The sequence below is a fragment of the Trichoderma ghanense genome, assembly GCF_004382785.1.
Source record: "Trichoderma ghanense strain CCMA-1212 chromosome Unknown scaffold_1, whole genome shotgun sequence".
NCBI classification, from domain to species: domain Eukaryota; kingdom Fungi; phylum Ascomycota; class Sordariomycetes; order Hypocreales; family Hypocreaceae; genus Trichoderma; species Trichoderma ghanense.
In genome coordinates this window covers 743,274-769,390 of record NW_027395664.1, presented here as the reverse complement: position 1 = coordinate 769,390, position 26,117 = coordinate 743,274, and the positions used below count along the sequence as shown (strand labels likewise).

The following is a 26,117-nucleotide window of genomic DNA, read 5'->3' as shown; positions in this document are numbered from 1 at the left end:
GCAAGCATCCAACTTGACTTACATAAAGAAACATCACTTCGTAGACAAGCTTCCCCATAGAGCTGCGCGTTTATGCTGAGCTGGGCTCCAGAGTCACACCGCTAAATTGCACATATTAGCACCAAAGGCTTTGGCACCCTGAGTATCGGGGCAGTAGAACTTACGCAGCAATCGTAGCCCATCCGATAAGACGCCAGTGCTTGTCAATACGTCGGCTGAGGGCCACCTTCTCACCGATATCCGTGCAGACGGGGCTGGTCAAGACCAACTTGGCAGCGTCGTTCTTGATAGCAGCGACCTTAGCACCAGTGGACGTGGAACCAATGTTGACCATGATGACCTCGTTCTTGGCGAGCTTGGCGACCTTGGCCTGCTTGCCATCGGCCGTCTTGACACCAAGCAGACGTCGGAGCAGGTAGAAGTTGATCTCGATCTCGCTGTAGATGTCGGGCAGCTTGCCCTTGAGACCCAGGACGAAGCCGACCAGACGATCGGCACGGCAGAGGGTAGGGTCAATCTGGGTACCGACACCGATCAGACCACCGGGCACGGCGTACTTGAGGTCGTTGCCCTCTGAGTTGAGGGAAATGACCCTGCTGAAGAGAGGGGAGCACTTGAGGGCACCGTTGTTATCGCGTGAGACGATACCGGGGCGAATCTCAATCTCGTCTCCCAGCTTGAGGACACCGTGCAGGATACTGCCACCAGCAACACCGCCCTTGAGGTCATCGATTTCAGCACCGGGCTTGTTGACGTCGAAAGAACGGATGATGATCATGCGGGGCTCCATGGAGAGGTCTCGAACGGGCACGGGGATGGTGTTGACAATGGCGTCGAGAACAGCATCCACGTTGACCTTGAGCTGGGCAGAGATGGGGATGACCGGGGACTTTTCGGCAACAGTGCCACGGATGAACTTGAGGATCGACTCATAGTGCTGCTGAGTGACCTCTTCTCTCATCAGGTCGACCTTGTTCTGCAGGATAATGATGTTCTCCAGCTTCATGATCTCAATGGCGGCCAAATGCTCGGATGTCTGGGGCTGAGGGCAGGACTCGTTGCCTGCAATGAGAAGAAGGGCGGCGTCCATGACCGCGGCTCCTGACAACATGGTGCTCATGAGAATGTCGTGGCCAGGGCAGTCGACAAATCTGTATAGAGGAAAGTATCAATAAACACGTTCTTGGAAACTCATATCATACTTCCACCACCTTCTATATGAGAGAAAGGTGGGATTAGGGGGGAATTGGGGAAGTCGGGACATACGAGACGTGTCGGAGCAATCTGTAGGTACCACCGCAGCCATCTCTCTCGCAAGGAGGGTCAACCTCCTTCTCACTTCCATAGCTTCGGTAGCAGCCCGGACGAGGGCAGGCGGCGTTGTCGCACTGGTAGATCTTGGCATTGGCGTATCCCAGCTTGATGGTGATGTTTCGGATCAGCTCGTTCTTGAATCGAACGGTCTGGACGCCGGAGATGGCCTTGACGACGGTGGACTTTCCGTGAGCGACGTGGCCGATGGTGCCGATGTTGATGGTGGCCTGGCGAGCAATAATCTCAGGCGTGAGGGGTGTCAAGACGGACACATCGAGGTCTTTGGGGTCGGTCTGCGGGGGCAGCGGAGGTTTTACGGCGGCCTGGTTGGGGATGGCGGGGTTGGACTTCTTGAGGGCCGGCTTGAGCGTCTTCTCTTCGGCGTTCTCGACGTTGTCCTGGGCGTCGATGGACTCTCCAGAGTCGGAGTCGGACTGGATGTCGTCGTATTTGGGATCCTCAGACATTGTGACGGGTGGGGGAGCGAGATGAGGAAGTCGAGGGCGAGTTCTGCCGAGGCAACGAGATTATGCTGGATCGGAGGGTCGACAATCTAGGCTTCGCCTGCGTGAGAGGAGACGAGGCAATGGATGACCGAAAGAGATGGATAAGAGGCCAACGCCTACAAGGATTTCGTCGCTACAAAGTTGCGGAGGTTTGCACGAGCAGCCATTTCGCCGTCGGGTGGTCAAAATTCATCGTGTGCAGCATGATGACTCTTACGCTAAGCCGGGTTGGGCGCGATAAGCTGATAAGGATTCTTGCCCCTCCACGGCCAGAGCCAAGCAGAAGCAGCCCCTCTTTTTGCGCGGGCAGTCGTGATGGCGATACGATGCAAAGACCAAGCAATGTTCCCTTATTAGGCAGATAAGCCATGTTTGTTCATGTGATTTGCATTTCAAGTCTTGAAGTATACATTTCGTAGGACGAGGTGCCGTACTGTAGGAGATTCGATCGTTGAAGAGAAAGGCCGAGATATTCCCGGTATGGTGAAGCAGAATACCGTAGAATGCAGTTGAAGAATGGCAGCAATTCAATGGGAACTGGATAACGAGTTGTAAATAGCGACTAGTTAACAGCATTTTATAACTCTGTAGAATTTATAGTTTATAGTAGTATAGGATTAGATAACACTGAGACTTGTTAAAGCCATGATTAAGCATCAGCTTGTTGCAATACCCTAGGTTAGCATCCTAGGTAGTTATCTTGCCGCTACATAGGTATGAAAGCGGACTGCTACAACTCTGTCCATGCATCTGTTGCTAATGAGCATAGATGGACAAAATGTTCCTGATTATTTTGCAAAGCACATGACTGACGACCACATTCTAGCCCCTGATATCAATGTGAACAGTATGTGAATTGCGCCTTCCAAACACCAAATGGCTCGTCCCTTGAGCGTTTCGTATCCCCAGATGGGAAAGAGCTGCTGAGCTTGATTTGAGCCTGTAGCATCGAGCCCGTACCAGCGCCGCATATATTCGAAGCTCATGCGGCAAAATGTCGGTTAAAGAGATGCAAGCGGATAGAAAATGAAGGCACAGAACAGCGGCCCCTACGCCTCCTGTCTTCGGCGGCGGGAATTCAGCATCGGCAAAGCACCAGGCCTCCAAGACTTCATCAGCCGTCACAACTTCAAGGTTCTTGAGCATTCGCTCTCCAAGTTATGCAAATCTCAACGTCACGCAAAACTCGCAATGTCATGCTTCAACTGTATGGCATACGACTACACCCTGGATTGACGATGTGTACACAGAGAAAACTGGTACTAAATGCTGACGCGACGATGTCCATGACGTGCCAACCTAGGTCGAGGAGCTGCGGGCGTTTTGTGATTTCCCGGTAAATGGGACTGCCATGCAAGTAAGGTGATGACAAGGTCTTATGGGGAAGAAGATGAAGAAAAAGGAAAAAGATGAGAGTTGGGGGCGATGCAGAATGTCAACAGTGAGGGGGCGGTTCTTGCTGGTCTGATCTGCTCTGAGATTGACTGGCTTCAGGTACGAGTTGGGTGTAAGTTGTGGCTTGTGAGTTGTGTGGTTGTTGGTGAGGGTCGATGCACTACATCATGCACCATGCAGAGGCCCGGCTCTTGGCGTGAACCGCTATTGCCTCTCGACCTGGTAATTGACGATAGTATCCAACAGTGCTTCATGCTAGTTCGATGGAGATAAACTGATACCCATGACGAGAAAGACTGCGTCTGTTACTTGGGGTTGAGAGACAACGGTGATATTGTGTATTGTGTATACGTAGTAACACCACGCATCAGCGTGAAGACATTGTCGAGATGCGCACACAGAAAGCAAAGGAAGGCAACGATCACGACCCAAGCACAATGCACGCAAGCGCCTCCATCACCAAGCAAGCAGCCGATCAAGGTCGTACTCGTTTAATCGGTGACATCCAGCTTCAGTGGCACCTCTCCATCCCGATTGAAGAACTACCTTATCCGTACGCAGTTCCGATACTACATACCTCACACGGCTTAACTACCTAGTGTCAGCGACGAAAACGGAGAGAATACACAAGAATGCCAACACGGCACACGGGCAAGCCCGTTGACCGCACCCCTCAGGGATGGCAATAGGGCCGGAGCCGTAATGGCATGGAAATGGCGTAGAAGGCAGTCCTGGTCAGCGGCCTGCTGACGGGCTTGGGCCGGACTCTCGCGCCACGGGCTGCCGTTGGTGCGCGCACAATAGAAGAATCGATGACAAGGGCGACATGGCTTTGACTCTTCTCCAGGAGAAGCGAGAAGTAACTGTACAGTAGAAGCCGTTGACATGGGCTCATGACCGGGGAACACGGCACAGCTGCTAGTAGCCGGACAATTACATGTGGTGAATGAGACAAATCAAAGGGACAGCGAAGACTTGGGAGAATCAGGTTGGCGGGCGGCTGCTGAAGCACATGGTGGCCGGCACTCGAAATAGAAACACAAAGCGAGAGACCAGACTTCAACTGATTGAGGAGAAGCTGGAGATCAATTCAAGCAAATCGGGGCCTCTTGGGCGCGAAAAATGGCAGCCCACGAATCCCAGCGAGCTGATTGCCGCCGACGGGCTGCAGTGGCTCGCACCCATCACAGGCGTCCTGGGCGCTGATTGGCCACGGCCGCTGCGGGCACAGAGACATTAGCAGCATTAGCACCTTTGCAACCCCCCTGTAAACGGAGCTCGAGAGGCAAACAGGCCCTAGAAAGGCCCGCTGGACGGCCTTCTGGGGTTGGGCGGCATGGGACCAATCAGGGTGCGGGACTGGGGGAAGTTTGTCTTACTGACGCTGGAGACGGTTCGAGTCAAGTTCGAGGAAAGACGGGACCCCGGCGGCAAGAGAAGAAGAGATTTGAATTGCGAAAAGGATGACTTTCAAAGAGAAAAAAAAAAAAAAAAGAGAGAGAGAGAAGAGAGAGAAAAAGAGAAGAAAAGAAAAACAGGGAAAGAATTACTAGCACAGGGGCGTGGCTTTCCAAGCTCAAAGCTAGCTCGTGCAAGAGAGGCAACAACTTCGTACTTGAAAGTGATCCATACTAGAACCAACCACTTCCGAGGCCGCGCCCGCCAGCAAGGGAACAATTTGACTCTGCTTCCACATTTGCTCCGCAAGGATGTAGCTTGCCTGCAATGTTACCCGGTGCAGGTACTTTCGGCTCAATGTTCACTTTTGACGATGCGAGCTGTTGGGCCTCCTCCCCCGTACCAATGGCTTTAAAGGCCTGAGTAAGATAATGGTGCTGCCGTAGCCTTGCGTGATTGCTGCTCGTTTGTCTTTGTCTGTCGTCTCTGCATCTCCGTCTCTCTTCCCAACTCTACCTTGCCGTTCTTCTCGCTGTAGTCGAGGCTACCCGTCATACCGCTCCAACATCTCGCCTCTTGTTCTCAACCATCCCACCATCTCACAGATCTCCTCGTCCTCTCCAATACACAACACAGAAATTAGTATCGCTATACACGCCTCCAAGCAAACCACACATCCCATCAGTACCGCAAGACCCGCCCACAGAAGCGCCAATCTGCACAGGGAGGCCCCCAAAGAGCCAATCTGCATCTCAGCTCTGGGCCAGTTCGGCGGCTAACCGCACACGCCTCTCGGAGCATCACACCCTCCAGCCGCCCTGCCAGCTTCATCCGCCAATAACCATCCGCGAGCAGCCCAAGCAGCAGAGGAACGAGGGCATCCCCAATACTTTGCCATCCCGGCCCTCGTCCAGCTACCTTTTCGCATGAGCCGTATTCGGGGCCCCTGTCCTGCCAATATCGACATACACACACACACACCCAATCCAGAGCCAAGCCAGGAAGAATAGGTACACGCAAAGGAATCACCGGGTCCCGGCTCGTGCAGCAGAAGCGAAAAGAGCTGCATCTGCATCTGCATCATCTTCTCTCTCTCTCTCTGTCTTCCCCGACGATTTCTTTTCTTAGTAGCCGCCTTGCCTCGATCCACGGTCGAATGAGCTTGTCGCATCTGCTTGTCGTCGCCGGTCCTCAAAACTCTTGCGCTCCCGCTCCCCGTCCGCGCCTTTGGAGCCCTCCCTCTTCTCTTCCTTTCCCTCGATAGCTGGACTCACCACACCTTTTTTCCCCATTGTGATCATTGTACTGTTGTTTCTTTACTGTCTCTTCCATTGTTTCGCCCTCTCTCTTTTTCTTGTTTCTTGTTACGAGGCCTTCTGTCGACTGGGTCGAATAGTCTGGGTTCCTCGAGTGTTTGTCCTGTTTCGACTTACACCATCAGCACCATCAGCACCATCACCACACATCCATATCACCACAACCCAATAAGAAAAGACACAAAAGTCCACCATGGACAACTCAGGTCCGTCTACACTGACGCAGGAGACGATGCCGCCTTCAGAGCGAGCAAAAGGTGCTGCCGCTGAGACAGCCGCCATTGACACGCCCACGCCCGCAGGCTTCAACTTCAGCGAAAAGAAGCGGCCCGCCGCCCTCAACCTCACACACGCCCGCACCGCGACGTCCTCAAGTTCCTCATCAGAGAGCTCGCTCAAGGTGCCCCGGACGCCGCGCTTCGCCGAGGCCACGTCGGTCCACTCGCCCATCGAGAGCGGCGCCTCGCCCTTCGCCGACCCCGTCAACCCGCAGTCCTCCTCAGACGCCCAGCCCGGCGATGTCGGCTTCGGATACATCAGCAACTCGGGCAGCGACCGCGAGTCGGTTCGCATGCCGAAATCGCCTCTCAAGAGCGCCATGAGGGTGCCCGGCACGCCGGCGAGGACGCTCAACCTCATGAGCCCTACGTTTCGCGAGGAGGAGATTCTGGAGAAGCGGGAGATGGAGACGGAAAAGGAGCAGGCCAAGGATCTGGTACGTCTGCTTGAGAACATCCCGTCCTTTGGGGGGGGAGGGGGCCAAGATTTCACTAACACAGGCCACAGAAAATCAAAGTCCGCGTCCGAATGGCCAAGTTCGCCCTCCGAAGCGTCCACTTCAGCTGCTCCCTCATCATCCTCGCCATGCTCTCCTCGTCATTCGCCATCTTCAACGCCACAAAGTCCCTCCCCCAGCAGAGCAAGATGCCCTCCTGGGCCGCCGGAACCAACCCCTGGGCCCAGAAGCTCGTCCTCGCCATGGCCTGCCTGTCCCTCGCCATCTCGATCCTCGTCTTTGTCGCATACTGCCGTGGAGGACATCGCCGCGCTGAAAAGGTCGGCACATACTACACGATCTTTGCTATTGGATGGGTACGGTCTCTTCTCTCCGCGATTCGATCCCAAGTGTGTATTCACCTAACAGGCCAAAACAGTTCATCGTCAGTCTCATCCTCTGGGTCCTCGCCGCCGCCGTCTTCTCAAACTCCAAGAACAACGGCGGCAACAAGGACATGTGGGGATGGTCGTGCGTGCAAAACACGCGCGCCGAGGTCTTCGCCGACAAGGTCAAGTACTCGCTCGTGTGCCGCCTGCAGAACTGGACCCTCATCTGCATCATCATCGAGGTCGTCCTCGAGGTCATCAGCATCCTGCTCTACAGCGTCATCTTCTACCGCTACTACTCCAAGCGCCGCCTGCACAAGTCCATGGACGTCCGCGACCGCGCCCGCTCCGACCTCTACCTCGCCCAGCTGCGCTCCCAGTCCGCGCCCAACACCCCCGGCTTCCCGCGCTCGCCCGGCCTCGGCGGCGCCCCCATGACGCCCGCCATGTTCCCGCCCAAGTCGCCCGCCCTGAGCCAGTACGCGCTCTCGCCCCGCCACGCGCCCGCCGGCTTCGGCAGCCTGGGCGCCGTCGACGAGAAGGCCGCCTTCACCCCCGGCGCCCAGGTCCTCGTCGAGCCGCCCTCGCAGTTCTCCAGGCCTTCGGTGCCCTTCAAGCTGCAGGCTCCTCCCCCCAAGGCGCCCTCTGCCACGCCCAAGGCGCAGAGCCCGTTGACGCCGGTAGACCCTTCGGCGGCGGCGGCGGCGGCGCAAAAGGAGACGCTGCATGAGCATGCCCCCGTTGCTGCGGATGAGCCTACGTACGATGCTGTGCCCATTCCCGGCGCGTATAGCGGTGCTCCCGCGACGTTTGGGCAGGCCATGTAAGCAGGTCGACCAAGAGAAATAAAAAGGAAAAAAGAAAAAAGAAAACCCATAAAAAAAATAGGAAAAGGGAATGAAATAATTCCCCCCGAAAGCCTGATGAAGGAAGATGCAGACACAACACCCTACTTTTTATTGTTCTCTACTTTCTTTTGTTCTACCACTTCTGAAACGAAAGCGATATCCCACACCACAGAAACCGACAAGATGAATACATTTTTCCTTGTCAAGAATGGAAGAAAAGGGAAGAGAGCGAGCGAGCGAGCGAGCGAGGAAGGGAACGAGGTGTGTGTGTGTGCGTGTGTGTGTGTGTGCGTGTGTGTGTGTGTGTTCTCCGTTGAAACACCACACACCATAACCTACGTTGAAACCATATACCACTTTTTTTTTTTTTGCGGCGTTGTGTGTATTTTACGGGAAGAGAAAGGGCAGGCAAGGCAGGCACATTGTGAATTTATTTCATGGATATTGATTGTGCGTTGCTTGGAAAGAAAGTTTTTGTCGGAACTGGATTCGACGAGAGAAACTGGCTTAGTATATATCATGTCTTCTTCTTCTTTTTTTTTTTTTTACCTACGATGTAGGATTCTTACAAATTTATTTTCCTTTATTATAATACAGTATAATTAATTACCATGAAGTGCTTCTTCTTGTTCTGGGTGAACGTCGCGGTGGCGTAATGATACTAACAAAGGAGATGGTTCAAACTCCCCTTTCCTTTTGAGTCGAAAAAGCATGATGGCGGAGTTGACACAAGGAACATGGACGTTACAAGCTGTCTCAAGACCTCAACTCGATACGAGGTAGGTCTGACGTCGAGCAACCCTGGCAATTCCTATACTTGTCCTTTAACTGCTATGAGCGAATTTCAAGCGACATCAACCTACCATAATTCACTAGATTACCACTTATCAAAGCAACATTAGCGTCGAGACTGATACTTGAAACACACGTGCATCATGATAGAAACCTAGATACACACACAGAGGCAACGAGACCAGAGCCGTAGAAAAAAGTGAATCATTGCATTACTTTTGGTTGCCCGCCGCACCTTCATGTCATTAAGGTGCAAAGGACTTCCTGAGCCTTCGTCACGCAGTCAAATTCTGCCCCCCCTTTTTTCCCTTGGCACAAGTCGCCCCTCGAGATCGGAGATTTCGAATCGCGGTCCCGGGTGCCCCCTCCTCTATCAACGTTCAATCTATCAAGAGCTACCGTCGGAAGATGTCGCCTTTTGTGCAACGATGGCCCCTCCCTTCCCACGTATGTTTCCTCCTATCGTGAACAAGGCTACACGCAATATCGGAAGCAGATGGTATAGCCCGAAGCGAGTGAAAAATATCTTCAAAAATCCGGTTGGCGATCGTTTTTTTAGATGAGGTCGGCAACGTTCATGGGCATTTCCTCGATCTGGGTGCTGTAGAACTGTTCAATCTCACGCATCATGCGGACGTCGTCGGCGGTGACGAAGTTGATGGCAACACCCTTTCGGCCGAAACGACCACCACGACCGATACGGTGGATGTAGTTCTCCCGGTTAGCGGGGAGATCGTAGTTGATAACCAGGGAGACCTGCTGGACATCGATACCACGGGCCAGCAGGTCAGTGGCAATCAGGACACGAGAGGAGCCGGATCGGAACTCCTTCATGATCAGGTCACGCTGAGCCTGGTCCATGTCACCGTGCATGGCGGAGACGGTGAAGTCACGGGCGGTCAGCTTGTCAGTCAGCCAGTCGACCTTTCTGCGGGTGTTGCAGAAGATGACGGCCTGGGTGATGGTGACGGTCTCGTAGAGATCGGACAGGGTGTCGAGCTTCCACTCCTCCTTCTCGACGGCAATGTAGAACTGCTTGATACCCTCCAGGGTAAGCTCGTCCTTCTTGACGAGGATACGGACGGGGTCACGCATGAATCGGGTGGTGACCTCGAGGACGTCCTGGGGCATGGTAGCCGAGAGAAGGACAACCTGGGTGGACTGGGGAAGGAGCTGGAAGATGTCGTAGATTTGGTCGGTGAAACCACGCTGTAGGAGGCGTCATACGTTAGCAAAGAGAACCGTACAGTCAAACCAGCCATCTTGATAGTTGGCTTCGGGGTTTCCTTACAGAAAGCATCTCGTCGGCCTCGTCGAGGACGAACATCTTCATGGCGTCGGTCTTGAGGAAGCGGCGCTGGATCATGTCGTGGACACGGCCGGGGGTGCCGACAACGACCTGGGGGCCGTCCTGAAGAGCCTTCATGTCCTCACGGACGCTGGTACCACCAATGCAGGCGTGGCACTCAACGTTCATGAAGTCGCCAATAGCGACAACGACCTTCTGGATCTGCTGGGCCAGCTCACGGGTGGGGGCGAGGATCAGGGCCTGGCACTGCTTGACAGAGGGGTCGATCTTCTGCAGGACGGAGATGGAGAAGGTGGCCGTCTTGCCAGTACCGGACTGAGCCTGGGCGATGACATCGTGGCCCTTGATGACGGGCATGATGGCGCGCTGCTGGATAGCAGAAGGACGCTCGAAACCGTAGGCGTAAACTAGTCGCTCATTAGACCTTGCCCCCTTTTGTAAAGTCGCTTCGTGCGGGTGTGGAAGAGGAGCAGCACTCACCACCACGGAGGAGTTCAGACTTGAGGTTCATGTCATCAAAGGAGTCGACAGTCTCGTCGTAGTTAGACTCGATCTGTCCTGTATCGCAACCATCGTCAGCATGATCCATCTACCAGAGCGGGGCGGGCCCATGGGAAATCGCAGCGTCGAGCTGGGTATCGTGGGGTGAAAACACCGCGGGGAGTTTGCGCGCACAAGCGAAGCCCCCCTGAAGTGTTCGACTCCGCGACCCAAGACGCATGCGACGGGCGAAGAGCGTTGCCAACTCACCCTCGGGGACATCCTCAAGTCCTTTGTCAGCCATGATTGCGGTTGTTGAAGAAGAAGTCTAGATCAAGCACAGCTCGACCTAGAAATAGAAGAAAAATTCGGCGGGGTGGAAGCGCGGAGAAAAAGACAGACTTCTCACGAGAGAAGGCTGCAGGCGGTGAATAAAACTGAAGAAAGTTGTCGTCTAGACCCAAACGCTCTCGATATGCACGAGAGCTGAAGAATCTAGGAAAAAAAGTTCGTGATGATGAAGTATCGTCGTTCAGTTGAAGTGGGAGAGGAGAGGAGAGAAAGAAAAAAAGAACGACTGAGGGGCGACGCCTGTTTTTTTTCCCTACCCACCACGCCTGTGGCCAATCAGGCGGAGCGCTCGGCGGTATCCCGGTGGGGCTGCGGTTTAGGGTATCTCGAGAGAGGCAAAGGCGCTAGAGGCGCAGTTTTGCTGGCAGGCAAAGAATTTTTTTTTTTTTTTTTTCCTTCCTTCTTCCAGGCAACATTCTTGTTTTCCCCATTGTTGTTGATGCTATCAGTGGAACTCGCATTGTTGTTAGCGCCAGTCTTTCTGATGACTTGTATCATGCTGCCAATGGACTCCTGTGTGTGTGTGTCAACGTCCGCGTATGTATGATACCTACCTAGTCAACTGTGTAGTCGATACCTTTTATTTTGCCACATGTGCTCAGCAGAGTCCTACTTTGTCAAAACACGACGACAAGGGAGATTCTAACCCCTGAATCCCAAAATCCTACAGTGACTCATTGGTGACTCTTAACATTTTTTTTTTTAATTTCTGGCTAGGATTCAAACTTTAATATAATACAATATAGCTAGCGTCGATCAAGGTATCAAGCGTTCATAGCAGTATCTCCATCAACGCGGCCTCTCTTCGCTCTCGCTCGCGGAACCATGGTTCACGCAGCTTAAGAGGACACTATACTAGACATCTGTTTTCTTGCCAACACGACCCTCCTGGTCCTTGCTCATAAAATAAAAGGCACTCCGCTGTACGCTATTATCAAGCGGCCAGGCAGTCAGCTGTTTAGTACACACGCTTGAAGGGGGGCACAGGCTTGCACTCCGCCTCGTCAAGAGTGGTGGCGATAACCCTGCGGTAGGTCAAGTCAACCTTGCCGTGGGGCTGCTTCTGGAAGCTGAGGGTGTGCTTCATCCAGTTCTCGTCGTCACGCTCGGGGTAGTCTTCGCGGGCGTGGGCGCCACGAGACTCCTTTCGGGCGGCGGCGGCGGTGGCGGTTTGAACGCTGTTGCAGATTCAACATTAGTCTTGGCTCTCGCAATGTTCGAGTTGGACTTTGAATTTCACGTGAGATACTTACGCGCAAGTGAGCAGGTTTCGCAGCTCAAGAGTCTCAACGAGATCAGAGTTCCAGATCATGCTGCGGTCCTTGATGCCAACATCCGCAAAGGTCTGGTCGACCTCGGTCATTCGGCGGACACCCTCGTCCAAGCTCTCCTGAGTTCGGAAAACGCTGACCTCGGTCTGCATGGTCTTCTGCATGGCCAGACGGATCTCGGCAGTGCTCTTGGGACCGTCAGATGTTCGGACCTTGTCGAGGACCTCGATGTGCTCAGCACCGGCATCAGCAGGGAGGGGCTTCAGCTTGGCACCGGGCTGGAAGTTGTCGCGGATGGTGTGGGCAACGGCACGGCCAAAGACGACCAGATCCAGCAGAGAGTTGGCACCAAGTCGGTTGGCACCGTGGACAGACACTGAAGCAGCCTCACCACAGGCGAACAGGCCGGGGACAACCTTGTCCTGGCCGTTCTCGTCAACAGTAAGAACCTCACCAGTGTAGCGAGTAGGGATACCGCCCATGTTGTAGTGGACGGTAGGCAGGACGGGAATGGGCTGCTTGGTGACATCGACGCCAGCGAAAATGCCGGCAGTCTCGGAAATGCCGGGAAGACGCTCGGCGAGAATCTCGGCAGGCAGATGGCTGAGCTGCAGGTAGATGTGGTCCTTCTCGGGACCAACACCACGGCCTTCGCGAATCTCCATCGTCATTGATCGAGAGACGACATCTCGGGAGGCCAGATCCTTGGCGGTGGGGGCATATCGCTCCATGAAGCGCTCACCCTCGGAGTTGAGCAGATAACCACCCTCACCACGAGCACCCTCAGTGATCAGGCAGCCAGCACCGTAGATACCAGTAGGGTGGAACTGGACAAACTCGAGATCCTGGTTGGGCAGACCGGCTCGGGCAACCATGGCCATACCATCACCGGTACAGGTGTGGGCAGACGTGCAGCTGAAGTAAGCACGTCCGTAACCACCAGTAGCCAGGACGGTGTTGTTGGCCAGGAATCGGTGCAGGGTGCCGTCCTCCTGGTTGTAGGCGAGGACACCGCGGCACTCACCATCCTGCATAATCAGGTCGATGGCGAAGTACTCGATGAAGTAGTTGGCGTTGTACCGGAGAGACTGGCCGTAGAGAGTGTGCAGCAGGGCGTGGCCGGTTCGGTCAGCAGCAGCACAGCATCGGTAAGCCTGGCCACCCTTGCCATACTTCTGAGACTGACCACCAAAGGCTCGCTGGTAGCTAAAGACAAAGACATCCATGGTTAGCAAAATGCGGGGGAGGGGCACCAATGGGGACTTTGGAGTCGGTGCCATCATGAGAGCAACGCCCGTGGCTGAAGAAACTTACATCTTGCCGTCCTCAGTTCGGGAGAACGGGCAGCCGTAGTGCTCCAGCTCGATGATGGAAGCAGGAGCCTCTCGGGTCATGTAGTGGATAGCATCCTGGTCACCCAGCCAGTCGGAACCCTTGACGGTGTCGTACATGTGCCATCTCCAGTCGTCCTCGTGCATGTTTCCCAGGGCAGCGTTGATACCGCCCTGAGCAGCTACCGTGTGACTTCTTGTGGGGAAGAGCTTGGAAATGCAGGCAGTCTTGAAGCCAGCTTCGGCCAGACCCATTGTTGCTCTCAGACCCGCACCACCAGCTCCGACAACGAGCGCGTCGTACTCATGATCCTAACAGTGGCAAGTCCTGGTCAATTGACTTTTTCATCTTTTGCATCCTGTCTCGCCGATCCGGGAGGATGTCGAATCTGGGGGCGGGGAAGGGGATCGACGTACAATGACGGGATACTTGGAGCTAACGAAAGGAGATGCTTCCTTTGCTCTCAGAGGTCCGTTTGCAATGACACGAGCTGTGATTCAGAATGTATATCAGCACAACCATTCGTCGTCTTTCTTCTCCTCTCAACCATTGCCCCCGAGTCTGTAGTCGCAGATCGTATCGCAGTCGCAAATCGCAAATTGTAGTCCCCGGAACAGGATGGACCTACCAGCCGGTCGAGTAGATGAAAAGGTTCGGAGTTGATTCCGCGCGAATCGCGAAAACTGCAAGCAAAAGGTCAGTTTCAGCGAAGCTTAAGTAGACGAGACGCCTGTGTAGATTATGCTTCCTCCGAGTTGTTGCTCCTCCGGGCAACAGATTTGCGCGCAGAGCAACGGAGGGGCAGTCGGCTCGCAGATTTTTGCCTCTTCTTGTGACGTACCGAAGGGCCAGAGGCCAACTTCCTCAATGCCATAGAGGACGCCATTGTGAGCAGAGCAAGATATCCGGGGTCTCCAGGCTGCGTCCGCACAGAAATTTGAAGCAACAAATGGCTGTATCACCGAACTGGCAGCTCGGCAGTGCTTGGAGGTTTGGCAGCGTATGTCACGTTTTCGTCGATGGAGCCTTCGGAAAGCATGTGTCGGTCCTCGGCTATCTGGGCCAATCAGAGGGCGCCTATTAGTCGTGGACTCGGGATTAGTCAGATGATGGGAAGGACTCGCACAACGTCGGGTCAGATTGACGCGAGGTACGTACCTCCACATGAGCACATGCATGGCAATCTTCAACTCGGAACTTCAACTGTAAGAGAGAGAGAGAGAAACTTGTGTTTCATTAAGAGACGGCCATAGACAGTATGGCCTAATTAGTGATTTCAATGTATTATTTGAAAGATTGAGAATCATTGCAGGTGGATTCCTGAGAGTGATTATCAGTAGGCTTTCCAATCAACATGGGAGGAAACCCAACATTGGACAATGTTCACTCCATGCAATGGCCCCAGTTTATCGGCACGACAGCAACCCATTGGGCCAAAGAAAAGATTCTGCCACTAACACCGCCAACTTCTGTCAACACCACACGAGCAGCTGTAACTGCCAGCAAAATTCCTCTTTTTCCACTGCGCAATAGCAGTTTGTCATATTGACGCCTCGAGAAATTGGATTCTCTGTTCACACAGCATCTTCTCTCTCAAAAATTGCATCAGAGCTATTCAGGCGCCCGAGAGAAATTTTGTATTCCTGCAGGCGATGAGCCGACGTGAATAGCATCATGCCTTCCGCAGTCCCAGAAAATGTTCACGAGACCAACGACTCCATTCCCACCCATCCCCTCGGGCTGAAGCCTCTAGGCAACCAATATCTTGCAGACGGGCCAAATGCCCGAAGGAACATTGGCACATGGGCAACCCTGCCGGAGGAGATGCTTGCCCTTGTTCTTGAGGGTTTCGACAAAAGCTCTCTGCTGAGTCTTGGATCCACGTGCAAATACATGTATGCTTTCTGCCATTCTGAAGAATTATGGAAAGCATTGTATTTACGGTAAGTCTTTACCACGTCTCCCCAAGCGTCGGGATGCGCATGAGATTTCACCATGAGCCTTGCGAAGGAGTGGGCGTTCCACCTATTTTTGTACAAATCATTTTCACTGATAAATCCCCTTATTTTCGTGGCCCTTGGATTCACTATTAGATCTGATGGCATGAGCTGACTTGCATTCACCTCAGATCTGGATCAACGAGCAGCTCGTCTATGAATTGGCGAGGCTCTTGGAGGTCGACTGTCCTCCAACTTACTGGCGACGAAGAGGCAAAGGTTGACTGTAGCAACGTCTTCTCCGATGTCCTTCATCGACCTTTTGCTTGCAGCAATATCGAGCTGGCGAAATTTGCCGGCGGGATACCAAAGATGAACCAGATCCGCCGATTTGAGAATCTGACGTACGAAGAGTATGCTGAGAAATGGACTGAACAGCCGTTCATCTTGACGAAATGCATACAAGACTGGCCAGTCAACTCTCAATGGACTATTGACTCCCTTCTCGCCAAGTATGCCGATGTGGAGTTCCGTGCCGAAGCAGTCGATTGGACATTTTCACAGTACTGTGAATATATGAACAAGAACAGAGACGAAAGCCCCCTTTACCTGTTTGATCGAAAATTTGCGGAGAAGATGGGTGTCAAGGTCGGACACATGGAAGGTGCAGCATATTGGCGGCCAGACTGCTTCGGACCGGATCTCTTTGAAGTCTTGGGAGACGAGCGGCCTGCTCACCGGTGGTTGATTATCGGACCCGAACGGAGCGGCTCTACTTTCCACAAGGACCCCAATGGCACGAGTGCCTGGAATGCCGTGATTCAGGGGGCCAAATACTGGATCATGTTTCCACCCACGGCCCAGGTACCCGGTGTCTACGTTTCTTCAGACAGCAGCGAGGTGACGAGTCCGCTGAGCATCGCCGAGTGGCTGCTCACGTTCCACGCTGAGGCGAGACAGATGCCCGAGTGCGTGGAAGGCATCTGCAATGCTGGGGAGATCCTTCATGTGCCGAGCGGGTGGTGGCACCTTGTGGTGAACCTTGAAAACGGCATTGCGCTCACGCAGAACTTTGTTCCACAGTCTCCCAGCTTGAATCTTGTCTCTGAAGTCCTGTCGTTCCTGAGAGACAAACCGGATCAGGTTTCTGGCTTCTCGCGAGATGTGGAAGATCCCTTTGGGCTTTTCACGGAGAGACTCAAGCATGAGTACCCGGACGTGCTGGAGAGGGCGCTGGAGTTGGCGGATAAGAAGAATGGGAAGAAGAGGAAGTGGGATACAGCGGTGGGCCGAGACGAAGAGCAGGCTGAAGGGTTCAGTTTTAGTTTTGGCTTTGGGGGCGACGATGATGATGAGATACCCTAGTGGCTGTCTGTGTGTGAGAACATGCAGTTGGAAGCTCAATGCATCTACGACACTTTGGGCACCTTGGAGTTGATATGGACCTATGCTTCAGCGATATATAAGCATGAGCAGACTGTCTTGGAGCAGTACGGAAACGACCAGGACAAGTTAGAGATGCAAGTCGCCGGCAATGGAGACTTAATCGGGCCAAATATGTGATTGCGGAATTGGTAACCGTGCAATAGTTGTGAATACGGCTTTGAAGACAATAAGGGGCCAATAACAACCAAAATGTATCATGCTTACCATTGATGCAATTTTGAACGGACACTTGGAGTTGGTGAGTGTAGTCGAGCGTTGAAAGTTGTGGGAGTTGAATGAAATGTAGTATTTATAGAGGTTGCACAAAGCATAGAGCCGATCCTGGGGTATCTTCTCAAAGAGCGGACGCTTGGGCCCCTACCTTGGACAACGCTAAGGCAGCCGATTTATCCAGATCCAATGTCACTGGGGGTTTCAGGAAGAGTGTCCAGGGGAGAAGTTGATCTCAGGAGTGCGTGCAGGAAGAGACGATGAACAACGGGGGGTTGGATCTGCTTACCTACCTAGATGCAGGAAACAAGTCATAAGTCATGGCTATATGGGCTGGACAATGAAGAGTGATATTCTAAAATACAAGGAGTGTTGATGACCTACGTATGGATAGAAGATGCGGCTCACTTGGCTACAGATGCCAGGTCGTATATGTATGGAATACGGACTATGAAACTCGGAGTTGGTCGACCACGTCACCCTTGCAGTTTCGGTCTTTTGCGGTTGGGCTTACTTTACGTTTGTTGTTCTACCGCTAGAGATCTCAAAGAAAAGCACGCAAAGCAGAGCATCAGATCACGAAGTCGTACAGCTGTGACTCTCGGCTTGTAAAAGGGCCTCGCTAGCGTCCGCGTCTTTGTTCCTGTTGGTGCTTCAGACAATGGCGCAAGTTGCACATGTACTGTATCCGTCGTCTAAAGGGGGGAGAGAGCGCCACAGAGGAGAACTCCAGCTCCCCTCTAGAGCAGATTGATACAGAGGGGGGGGGGGGCACCTACCAGGTACTTTTCGGAACCTCGCAGCTGCTCTCAACGCCTCCTTGCCTCAGCAGTCTCCGTTGGCACTCAGGGTACCCCTTAGGTACCGGCCACCTAGAGCCCCCCTCAAGCCCCCCCCCCCCAAAAGCGCCGGGCAGCTATAGCGGGTTCAGTGCAGCCACTACTAGGCCGCTCTCCGTGCAGTGTCGCGAGTCTCGTCCAGCTTGCATCAGTCAGCCTTTCTTCCATCATCCTTCTTCCATCTTCATCCCGCTCATCTCCCGCCTTGACACCGGAACAGGACCGTTTCCTCTTCTCTCCTCCTGCAACCCCTTCGAGAGTGGTGACGTCGAGCGACACCAGCGGCACGGCGAGAAGCGGCGCAAGATCCCTTTCACCTTTGTCTCTGCTGCTAGCCCGGGGTTTGCGATGCAATGTAAGCTTCGTCCGCCGACCTTCTCCGCCCTTTTCTTCACCGTCCGCGCGCCTCGTTTCCCGGTGCCTCGCTGCTCGCTTCTTCGATTCTGTGTCTTCTTTTCGGGCCTCGTCTCGCCCTTTATACCGTTGTGGTTCACCACCATCGTCATTGTCCCATAATACTAGCCTCAACACGTAAGTTCCCCTCGACGATGGCTCATGAGCCTCCCCTAGCTTTACTACAAACTGGCCTTCCCGAAAGCTTATTGCGCACAGCATCAGAGGTTAATTTGATTCTCACTAGGTACCTGTTTCTTGCCTTGTGTCAACCATCTGCCCGAGCGCCGATTCTCTTCTCTTCTTCTTCTTCCTCTTCCTCTTTGATTCACCATCGCTTCCAGAGCCCCTGGTGCCTCCTCTCCTCTTCCACTCTCTACATCAGCTCGCCAGCTGGCCATATAAATTACGACTCTCTCGATCGCAAGCGGTCCTCCCTTATCTCTCCTTTGATATCGATCCTCTCCCGAGCAAATAATCCACCGACGTACCAAGTACAACATACTCCTGTATTTGGGTTGGTCTGCGCTGTCGGGACCAACCACCCGCAGCCATGGTGTTAGACGAGCACTACGAGATGTGCCTGCCCATCCTGCAGGATCCCAGGCTCGAGGATGAGGACAAGACGGACAGAATTGAGGAGCTGTTCAGAAAAGAGACCAACCTGGTTGGCAACTCTCTGGAAAACGCCATCCTCGATGTCATGTGGCGATGGCGCGAATGCGGAGGAACCTCGACATCACCGCCTCCCATCCGCCAGACCATCCTGCGACGACCCTCTCCGGCATCCTGGAGGGGCGGCACTCCGTTGTCAGGCTCTCCCCGGCTCGCAGTCAGTCCTCTCGCGCCGCCTGGGTATATTCCCGCTACCTTTGGCAGGACCAAGTCGGTCACGGCCTCTCCCTTTGGATCGCCACGGGCGTCTCCTCGCCTGGCCCTTGCAACTCCCGTGATCCCCCACAGCCCAAACCTCAATGCATATGAATTTGCCAGCGACCCCACCCCCGCCCCTGAGATCCTGGGGGAATACCAGATCGAGAATGTCGACTGGCTGGTCAACGACGACACCATCAGCCTCTCGTCATCTGTGGGCACCACCAGGAGCCTCAATGCCGCCGCTCCGGAGTTTTCATCCATGTCCTCACAACAAATCGACATGTCGCCCTACGACATACTCAGGTCTATCCTGGGGCCCACGAGGACGGACGATGAGATAGAGTCTGCCCTTGCGGCTCACAACTACGATCTGAGCGCAACCATTACATCCATCATGGAAATTCCGCAAGACGGCGGTGTGCGACTCGACGAGCCCAAGAATGTCCTCATTGGCAAGTCGATATCTGCAGAGGGCCGCCCGTCCACCCCGGTCAACAGCAAGGCGGGCGTCATCTGCAAGTTTTACATGTCTACTGGGCAGTGTCTGCGCGCAGACTGCCGATTCAGCCATGACCTCAGCAACCATCTTTGCAAGTAAGTTTACGAGGTTTATCTACGACACTCCCTTTAGCCTACTAACATGTTAAATCTAGATACTGGATTATGGGCAATTGCCTGGCCGGCGAGACGTGCATCTTCTCGCACGACCCATCCAAGCTCGTCAGCAAGATGTCTCTAGAGAGTGGTGCTAATACCCCCACCCGGAGCAATAGCAGCCTGATGCTTCAGGACATGAACTCGTTCCCCTCTCTACAGTCTGGCGACTCTGATCAGCACGGGGGCTTTGCGGGCAGTCCCAACAGTTTTGCCTTCGGAATAGGTGCATCGCCTAGCTTGCGGTCCTTGCGAGCGGAGAGCCCACGGCCGAGGTCACGACCTGGGAGCCGCCACCAGGCGAAGGAGAACCATGCCGTCGCCCCAGCCCTCGACGACAACGAGGCCTTCCCGACCCTCGGCGCGGCCATTGCAAAGCAAGGCAAGAAGCATCACGGCAAGCGAGGTGGGCATGGCCACAAGGAAAACGGCACCCCAAGCTCCTTGGCGGACATTGTCAAGATGAACCCACCTGCCTCGCCAAGGCTCGAAATGCGCAAGCCCGTCACCAACGGCAACAGCGCAGCCAGAGATGGCGAGAACAGCGCCGCGGCGCTAGCAATTCCCAGCCCCAAGCATATTCCATGGCTTGAAACTGGTGAGCTGGCCAACAAGGCCTATCTCAAGGCCCGCCAGGATGCCATCAAGCACGGCGGTCTCAGAAACAAGTTTCTGCAAAGGTATGTCAGCTGATGGAACTTTAACCACCATCCAAGAGTACATAAGAAGTCTGACAATATGTCCAGCGCTGCTCAAGCATGGAACCGCAATGATGCCCGGGCTGCCAAGGCTCTCAGTCTCCGCGGCCAGAGCGAGAACGACCTGATGAGAAAGGCCCACAGAGAGGCCGCCCGTGAGCTCTACGAGGAGCGAAACAAGAACATAGACGCCACGTCGGAGATTTACGTTGACCTCCACGGCCTCCATGCGGAGGAGGCTGTAGAGTATCTAGAAAAGGTGCTTCTGGAGAATGAAAAGGGTGGCAGGCCCATCTACGCCATCACCGGCACCGGCCACCACAGTAAGAATGGCAAGGACAAGGTGGGAAAGGCGATCCGCGCATTCTTGAACGAGTGGCGATATGCGTACCGAGAGTTTTCTGTGCCCGGAGACCGCAACAACATGGGCGGCATCCTGGGAGTGGACGCCAGCAGCTGGGACAAGTCGCTTGCTAGAGAGGGAGCCGACGAGGACAAGTCTGCGGGTGACATTCTCAGCCAAGGTGTCGAGATTGGCGATGGCAAGGTCAGGCTGCTCGTGAGGGAGCCTCCCAAGGGCCCAGGCCGCCGATGACCAGGCGGCAACTAAAGAAGTAAAAGATGATAAAATACTGCAAAAAAAGGGGGGGNGGAGGTGGAGGAGGCGGTTCGTTGGAGGCACAATGTATGAGGGGGCATATCAACTGTCTGCCATTCATCAGTGTAGCTCGATTCCAGCGCTATGGGGGATACAGAGTGAAAGAGCAGTCAGTAGCTCTAGCGTAGCTGTATAAAGCCGTTGGATTTGGATTTGATCACCGTCTACTTGTTCGTGATAGCATAGTGCTTCCCGGGTATAACCCAATAGCTAAGGCATGTCATATCCCACTGCAGATGCTGAGTGATGTCCTGAATCTGATCTGCGATGTTCATGTATCAAACAGTTGCTCCCGAATCGTTGCAGCGCTTGAGCCGCAACGTTTCGACAAGTGCGGCTCTCATTGGTGGGTTTGCAGCATGCGAAAAAGGGGAGCGAAAGACGGTTCACCTCAGCGGTTTGAGGTTGGCGGTGGGTCTGACGTAAAGCACCCGGCCTATCTGACTGTACCTGGCGGCGGAGTGCCAACATGATGCCAATTGGGGGGGAACAAGTACGGCGTCTTCAGGTACATGTTACGGGTGCACAGGCTCAGGTACAAAAGCCCCAGCCAAGTGATGGTGCGGAGGATGTGGTGCGCAGAGGTGGGCAAGGCGGAGGTACATGCCAGGTACACTCTTATCGGGGGCGGACACCGCCACGATTTTGGGGGGGCCAAGGATGACGAGGTCAATGGTTTTTCAGTTTGGCTTACTTTGAGACCAAAACGATGGGAATTCTTGGACTTTGCATATACTTTGATCTGTCTTCTAGTTGGGTTGGGTTGAGTGTCTCTTCGGCCTCTCTCACAATCTTGTTTACTTCTTTTACTTCCTTATTGTTGATCGAAGCAGAGGCGGCTTGTACGGCGACTTGCCCGCAGCGGATTCTGACGAGTCGGAGCGATTCCGGACCTTGATATCTCGACCGAGCGATCCGCCACCAAAACTTGATCGAGCCTGTTCACGATTATAGAACTTGCTGGGTCCGGGATGGAGTGCTAGGTCGTCTCGGGGATACTCTTTTACTCTTTGTGTGTTTTCGACTGGCATCATCGAATTCGATCTTGTTGCTCGGCTTACGCGATATACCGGATACAATCAGTCTACTTCGAGCGTCTCTTGCGGATAGACATTTCGGCTCTTGTTGTTGCGACCAGCTGCTCCCTCTCAGCGACAGCCTCCCTTCCGACCAACATCCTGCCCCAAGCAACCTTCGATAACCCAATAAGAATAAATCGAACAGCCTCAACCGAAAGCACAATGACAACCCCATACCAGCCCGCGCGGGCAGACAGCCTCTCGCCAACACCCTCCTCCGCCTCGTCCACGACTCCCCCCCTCTCCTCCTCAGAAACCCGCTTCCCGCACCCCCAGCGCTGGTCCCGCCGAGACGCAGGCCGCCGGCGCCTCTCGGGCGGCGTCTCGCGGTCGGCGCGCATCTCCTCGAACGCGCAGGACTGGGTGCGCGAGCAATTGACGACGTACCTCCGCTGGAGCGAGAACACGGTGGCGGCGTTCTGGGCGCTCTCGCCGCTGCATCGGTCGCTGGTGGCGTTTGCGATCCTGCTGGGATGGGTCTTCATCATCCTGTCGGTGCTGTACTCGGAGGCCTTCTTCGCCTGGCTGGCGACGGTGTCCAAGACGTGGCGCGAGATTCCCGGGGGTTGGCTCATCGCCTTCATGCTCATCTTCGTCACGTCCGTGCCCCCCATCGTGGGCTACTCGACGGCCAACACCATCGCCGGCTTCGTGTACGGGTTCCCCATGGGCTGGCCGATTGCGGCGTCGGCGTGCGTCGTGGGGAGCCTGGCGGCGTTCATGGCCTGCCGCACCGTCTTGAGCGGCCACGTAAACAGGTTGATTGGGACGGACCACCGCTTCGTTGCGCTGGGCCAGGTCCTGCGCAAGGATGGGCTGTTGTATTTGACGGGGATTCGCTTCTGCCCGCTGCCGTTTAGCTTGAGCAATGGCTTCCTGGCTACGATCCCGAGTATATCGCCTTTGACCTTTGTCGTTTCGACGGCGCTGTCGACGTAAGTTGGGACATATTCTGTCACACACACTATTTTCAGGCGTTTTTTGAACTAATCTCTAATTCTTCATGGTTGGTTCTAGGCCCAAGCTCCTCATCCACATCTTCATCGGCAGCCGCCTCGCCATCATCGCCGAGCAGGGCGACTCCATGTCTCTCCGCGACAAAGTCGTCAACTACACCGGCATGATCATCGGTGGCGCCATCGGCGCCGCAGCCGGCATCATCATTTACCGCCGGACCATGGCCCGCGCGGAGGAGCTCGCCCGCGAGGAAGCTACTATCCTGGCCGCTGAGGAGGGAGCGGTCGCGTACGAGGATACCGACGATACGCTGATGGACCCAGAGGATGCGGCGAATGTCATGGGGGATGATGACGTTTCGCTGTGGGATACGCAGGGGGATGATGGGTGGGGGGAGTATAATGATGATGATGAGGAGGAGGAGGAGGGTGCGAAGAGGAAGAAGTTGAATACGGATTAGATTGGATGGTGGTTGATGGGTTTGGGAGGATGAGGCGGGATGATGGGAGGATGGTCTTATATGGTTTTGGCATAATGATGTTACGTGATAGAATAAAGAGCATCGGCGTCGTGCATGAATACATGAGTTTGGATAACTCCATGACCAAAGTAGATGGATATAAGAGGCGTCAGTGTCAGGAGTTATGCCAATAAAACTGCAGTGTGGAGTACTCTATAGTACAACGAGCAAGGTGGAGGGGGCATCTCGATTTATAGTAGAAAGAAAGGCAGTGTTCCTCTCCCCTGCGTCTTATTGTTGATGATACAACTAGGTGTATTGGGATCCAAATTGATGAACTAGGTGGCTCCCTAAGAAAGTCCCAAAACGACAACAAAAGCACACAAGTCATTCAACAGTAGATGGAACCCCTGACAATGGCCCTGAACCAATCATACTAGAACAGAACAAAGTGATAACCCAAAACGCCGCCGCTATAGAAAAGAGAACAAGCCCGTGAGTGTGCTATAAAACGAGACGGGCAAAGAGAAGTCGTAAAGTCGTAAACAAGACGGCCGAGAAAAGGCCAAAGAAGCAAGGGCTTGCAAAAAGACGAGAAAGCGGAAGCCAGCCATCAGGATTGTTGATACTGCTTCATGAGTTGGATGGCTTGTTCCATTGGATATCCAATAAAGACGGGGCCGGTGAAAGTCATCTGAGGGCCCGGTGCCTTTGACACGTCGGGGTTGATAAAGGTAGGCTGTGGTATGGGAGCATGGTGATCGTGGGCTGGACGACGCTCGTGGGGAGGCTTCGTTGGCGTGAAAGGCGCAGAGTCATGGCCGTTGGCGGCAGGGGCATTCTGCGCCTGGGGGTTGGGCGAGGCCGAGATGTTCAGCCCAGCAAAGGCAGACGGGTTGGCCCCGTGGCCAAAGGGGCATTTGCCCGCGGGCTTCGCCGGCGTCTGAGTGCTCTGGACGGGACTCGGCATGCGAACAGGCGCAGGGGGCGGCGACATAGGATGGTCGGCTCCGTTGCCCGACTGTTCGTAGACCGGCACGGAGATGCCCCAGGGACGACTCGGTGATTCCCCCACCCGAACCTCCTTCAGCGGCCGGTCAAAGTGACTCTGCCGCTCCTCGTCCATATCAGCCGGCGGCTCAGCAGGGGCCTCGGGGTCCGTGCTTGAGCTGACGGCGTGCGCCCAACTCTCTACTCGATCGGCCGAAGTCCTCGTGGCATCGCTGGGGCGGCGTGCGTGCTCCTCGTCCGGCAGCATCGGCTTGTGGAGTTGGCTCAAGTCTTCAATCATGCTCACAATGTTTCCATACTTTGCATCCAGTTTCCTAATCTGCTCCTCGTTGCGTTGGTATCTGCGCACGCAGACCTCGTGGCTGCGAGGCAGCTCGTGCTTGTGCGTCTCAACGTAATGCGCAATCTCCTCCGGAGAGTGCTTGTCTAAGAATCGGATGGGGCATTTGCTTGCCTGCGTTCCGTTTACGGCGCCTTGCTGAGACGTCTCTTCCTCGTACATGGCAGCACAGATGGGATCTTCATGGTGAACTGGGGCCGAGTCCGGGCCGGTTTCAGGCTTCTGGTCTCGATCGGCATGAGCAGCGGCATCCTTAGCAAAGGGACACTGCAGATTGCCTTTCTTCCCCTCAAGGGTGAAATCTTGTTCCATAGCAGTCGAAAGCGAGGTTTCTACGTGGGAGGTCTGAGATAGCGTGTCTCTGGAGGATGCTGTGGTCTTGCTGGCTTCACCCAACGAGACAACCAGCTTGTTTGCAGCGCGGCGTCCGTCACGAATAAGGAGAGCAATCTGGTGCGGGGACTGCAGAGAGCTTTGCTTAGGAAGAGGCACAGGCAAGGTATCATCGACAGAGGTGTGGGCTGGCAGCTGGAGCTTGGCCAACGTCTCGGCTATCTCCGGTGCAGCCGGAGCATATTTGTCGGCCAGATATTGGAACTATGAAGGTAGAGAGCATGTCAGTCTCCGAACAGATGGAACTCGTTGTCTCGGTAACGCGTCTTTAATGGAATTGATATGAATAGGTAAAAGGAGGACAATGTGGATCAGTGATAAAAAGGTTGTCAATCCCAGCAGCATTGCTGCTCTTGATCTAGAGCTAATGATATCTCATCATGTTGGTTGTCCCAGGAGGTGTGTGTGTGTGCGTATATGCAGGGGAATGCAGGGGAACTGCAGTGAAGATTGGAGAAGGAGAGCCAAAAGAAGGTCTCTCTCTTTCAAGCTCCGTCAAGCCCTGTCGAGCTCTTTCGAGTCTTACCTGCTCGTGCGCAAACCGCAGCTTGTGCTCCAAAATCGTCTTTCGGTCTGACAAGACCTGAACCTCATCGGCAAGCGCGTTGAAGGCGTCTGCTACGGTCTGAGTGAGTTCGAAACATGCCATTCCGAGATGGCTCAAGTCATGTGAGAGCTTGGCCCCAGGATAGGAATGGAGAAGGAATAGAAAGAGATGAAGAGGTGAAGAGAGGAAAGAAGAAGAGAAAA

The 26,117-nt window shown here is 54.3% G+C and overlaps 8 protein-coding genes across 8 annotated transcripts; 4 read left to right on the top strand and 4 right to left on the bottom strand.

The window, feature by feature from the left end:
* Positions 1 to 70: 70 nt before the first annotated feature.
* CCMA1212_001616 (Eukaryotic translation initiation factor 2 subunit gamma) lies at positions 71 to 1,781 on the bottom strand (the record flags this gene model as incomplete). Its single annotated transcript, XM_073699036.1, has 3 exons — positions 71 to 101; positions 165 to 1,151; positions 1,267 to 1,781. 3 exons carry the CDS (start codon positions 1,779 to 1,781, stop codon positions 71 to 73), a joined length of 1,533 nt encoding a protein of 510 aa, XP_073562251.1.
* A 4,341-nt stretch (positions 1,782 to 6,122) lies between these two features.
* CCMA1212_001615 (uncharacterized protein) lies at positions 6,123 to 7,860 on the top strand (the record flags this gene model as incomplete). The annotated part of the gene is made up of 3 exons (XM_073699035.1): positions 6,123 to 6,644; positions 6,716 to 7,021; positions 7,084 to 7,860. The coding sequence occupies 3 exons, from the start codon at positions 6,123 to 6,125 to the stop codon at positions 7,858 to 7,860; spliced, it is 1,605 nt and encodes a 534-aa protein (XP_073562254.1).
* A 1,368-nt stretch (positions 7,861 to 9,228) lies between these two features.
* On the bottom strand, positions 9,229 to 10,766 carry CCMA1212_001614 (ATP-dependent RNA helicase eIF4A; the record flags this gene model as incomplete). The annotated part of the gene is made up of 4 exons (XM_073699034.1): positions 9,229 to 9,882; positions 9,965 to 10,389; positions 10,463 to 10,540; positions 10,733 to 10,766. 4 exons carry the CDS (start codon positions 10,764 to 10,766, stop codon positions 9,229 to 9,231), a joined length of 1,191 nt encoding a protein of 396 aa, XP_073562253.1.
* A 1,005-nt stretch (positions 10,767 to 11,771) lies between these two features.
* On the bottom strand, positions 11,772 to 14,302 carry CCMA1212_001613 (putative succinate dehydrogenase [ubiquinone] flavoprotein subunit; the record flags this gene model as incomplete). Its single annotated transcript, XM_073699033.1, has 6 exons — positions 11,772 to 11,991; positions 12,067 to 13,290; positions 13,399 to 13,727; positions 13,833 to 13,906; positions 14,045 to 14,099; positions 14,258 to 14,302. The coding sequence occupies 6 exons, from the start codon at positions 14,300 to 14,302 to the stop codon at positions 11,772 to 11,774; spliced, it is 1,947 nt and encodes a 648-aa protein (XP_073562256.1).
* A 788-nt stretch (positions 14,303 to 15,090) lies between these two features.
* On the top strand, positions 15,091 to 16,718 carry CCMA1212_001612 (F-box protein; the record flags this gene model as incomplete). Its single annotated transcript, XM_073699032.1, has 2 exons — positions 15,091 to 15,359; positions 15,545 to 16,718. The coding sequence occupies 2 exons, from the start codon at positions 15,091 to 15,093 to the stop codon at positions 16,716 to 16,718; spliced, it is 1,443 nt and encodes a 480-aa protein (XP_073562255.1).
* A 2,074-nt stretch (positions 16,719 to 18,792) lies between these two features.
* CCMA1212_001611 (Polyadenylate-binding protein-interacting protein 7) lies at positions 18,793 to 21,064 on the top strand (the record flags this gene model as incomplete). Its single annotated transcript, XM_073699031.1, has 3 exons — positions 18,793 to 19,711; positions 19,771 to 20,451; positions 20,518 to 21,064. Exons 1-3 carry the CDS (start codon positions 18,795 to 18,797, stop codon positions 21,062 to 21,064), a joined length of 2,145 nt encoding a protein of 714 aa, XP_073562258.1. The 5' UTR covers positions 18,793 to 18,794.
* A 1,034-nt stretch (positions 21,065 to 22,098) lies between these two features.
* Positions 22,099 to 23,623, top strand: CCMA1212_001610 (Golgi apparatus membrane protein tvp38; the record flags this gene model as incomplete). Its single annotated transcript, XM_073699030.1, has 3 exons — positions 22,099 to 22,103; positions 22,266 to 23,141; positions 23,224 to 23,623. The coding sequence occupies 3 exons, from the start codon at positions 22,099 to 22,101 to the stop codon at positions 23,621 to 23,623; spliced, it is 1,281 nt and encodes a 426-aa protein (XP_073562257.1).
* A 613-nt stretch (positions 23,624 to 24,236) lies between these two features.
* CCMA1212_001609 (uncharacterized protein) lies at positions 24,237 to 26,016 on the bottom strand (the record flags this gene model as incomplete). The annotated part of the gene is made up of 2 exons (XM_073699029.1): positions 24,237 to 25,571; positions 25,894 to 26,016. The coding sequence occupies 2 exons, from the start codon at positions 26,014 to 26,016 to the stop codon at positions 24,237 to 24,239; spliced, it is 1,458 nt and encodes a 485-aa protein (XP_073561743.1).
* Positions 26,017 to 26,117: the final 101 nt, after the last annotated feature.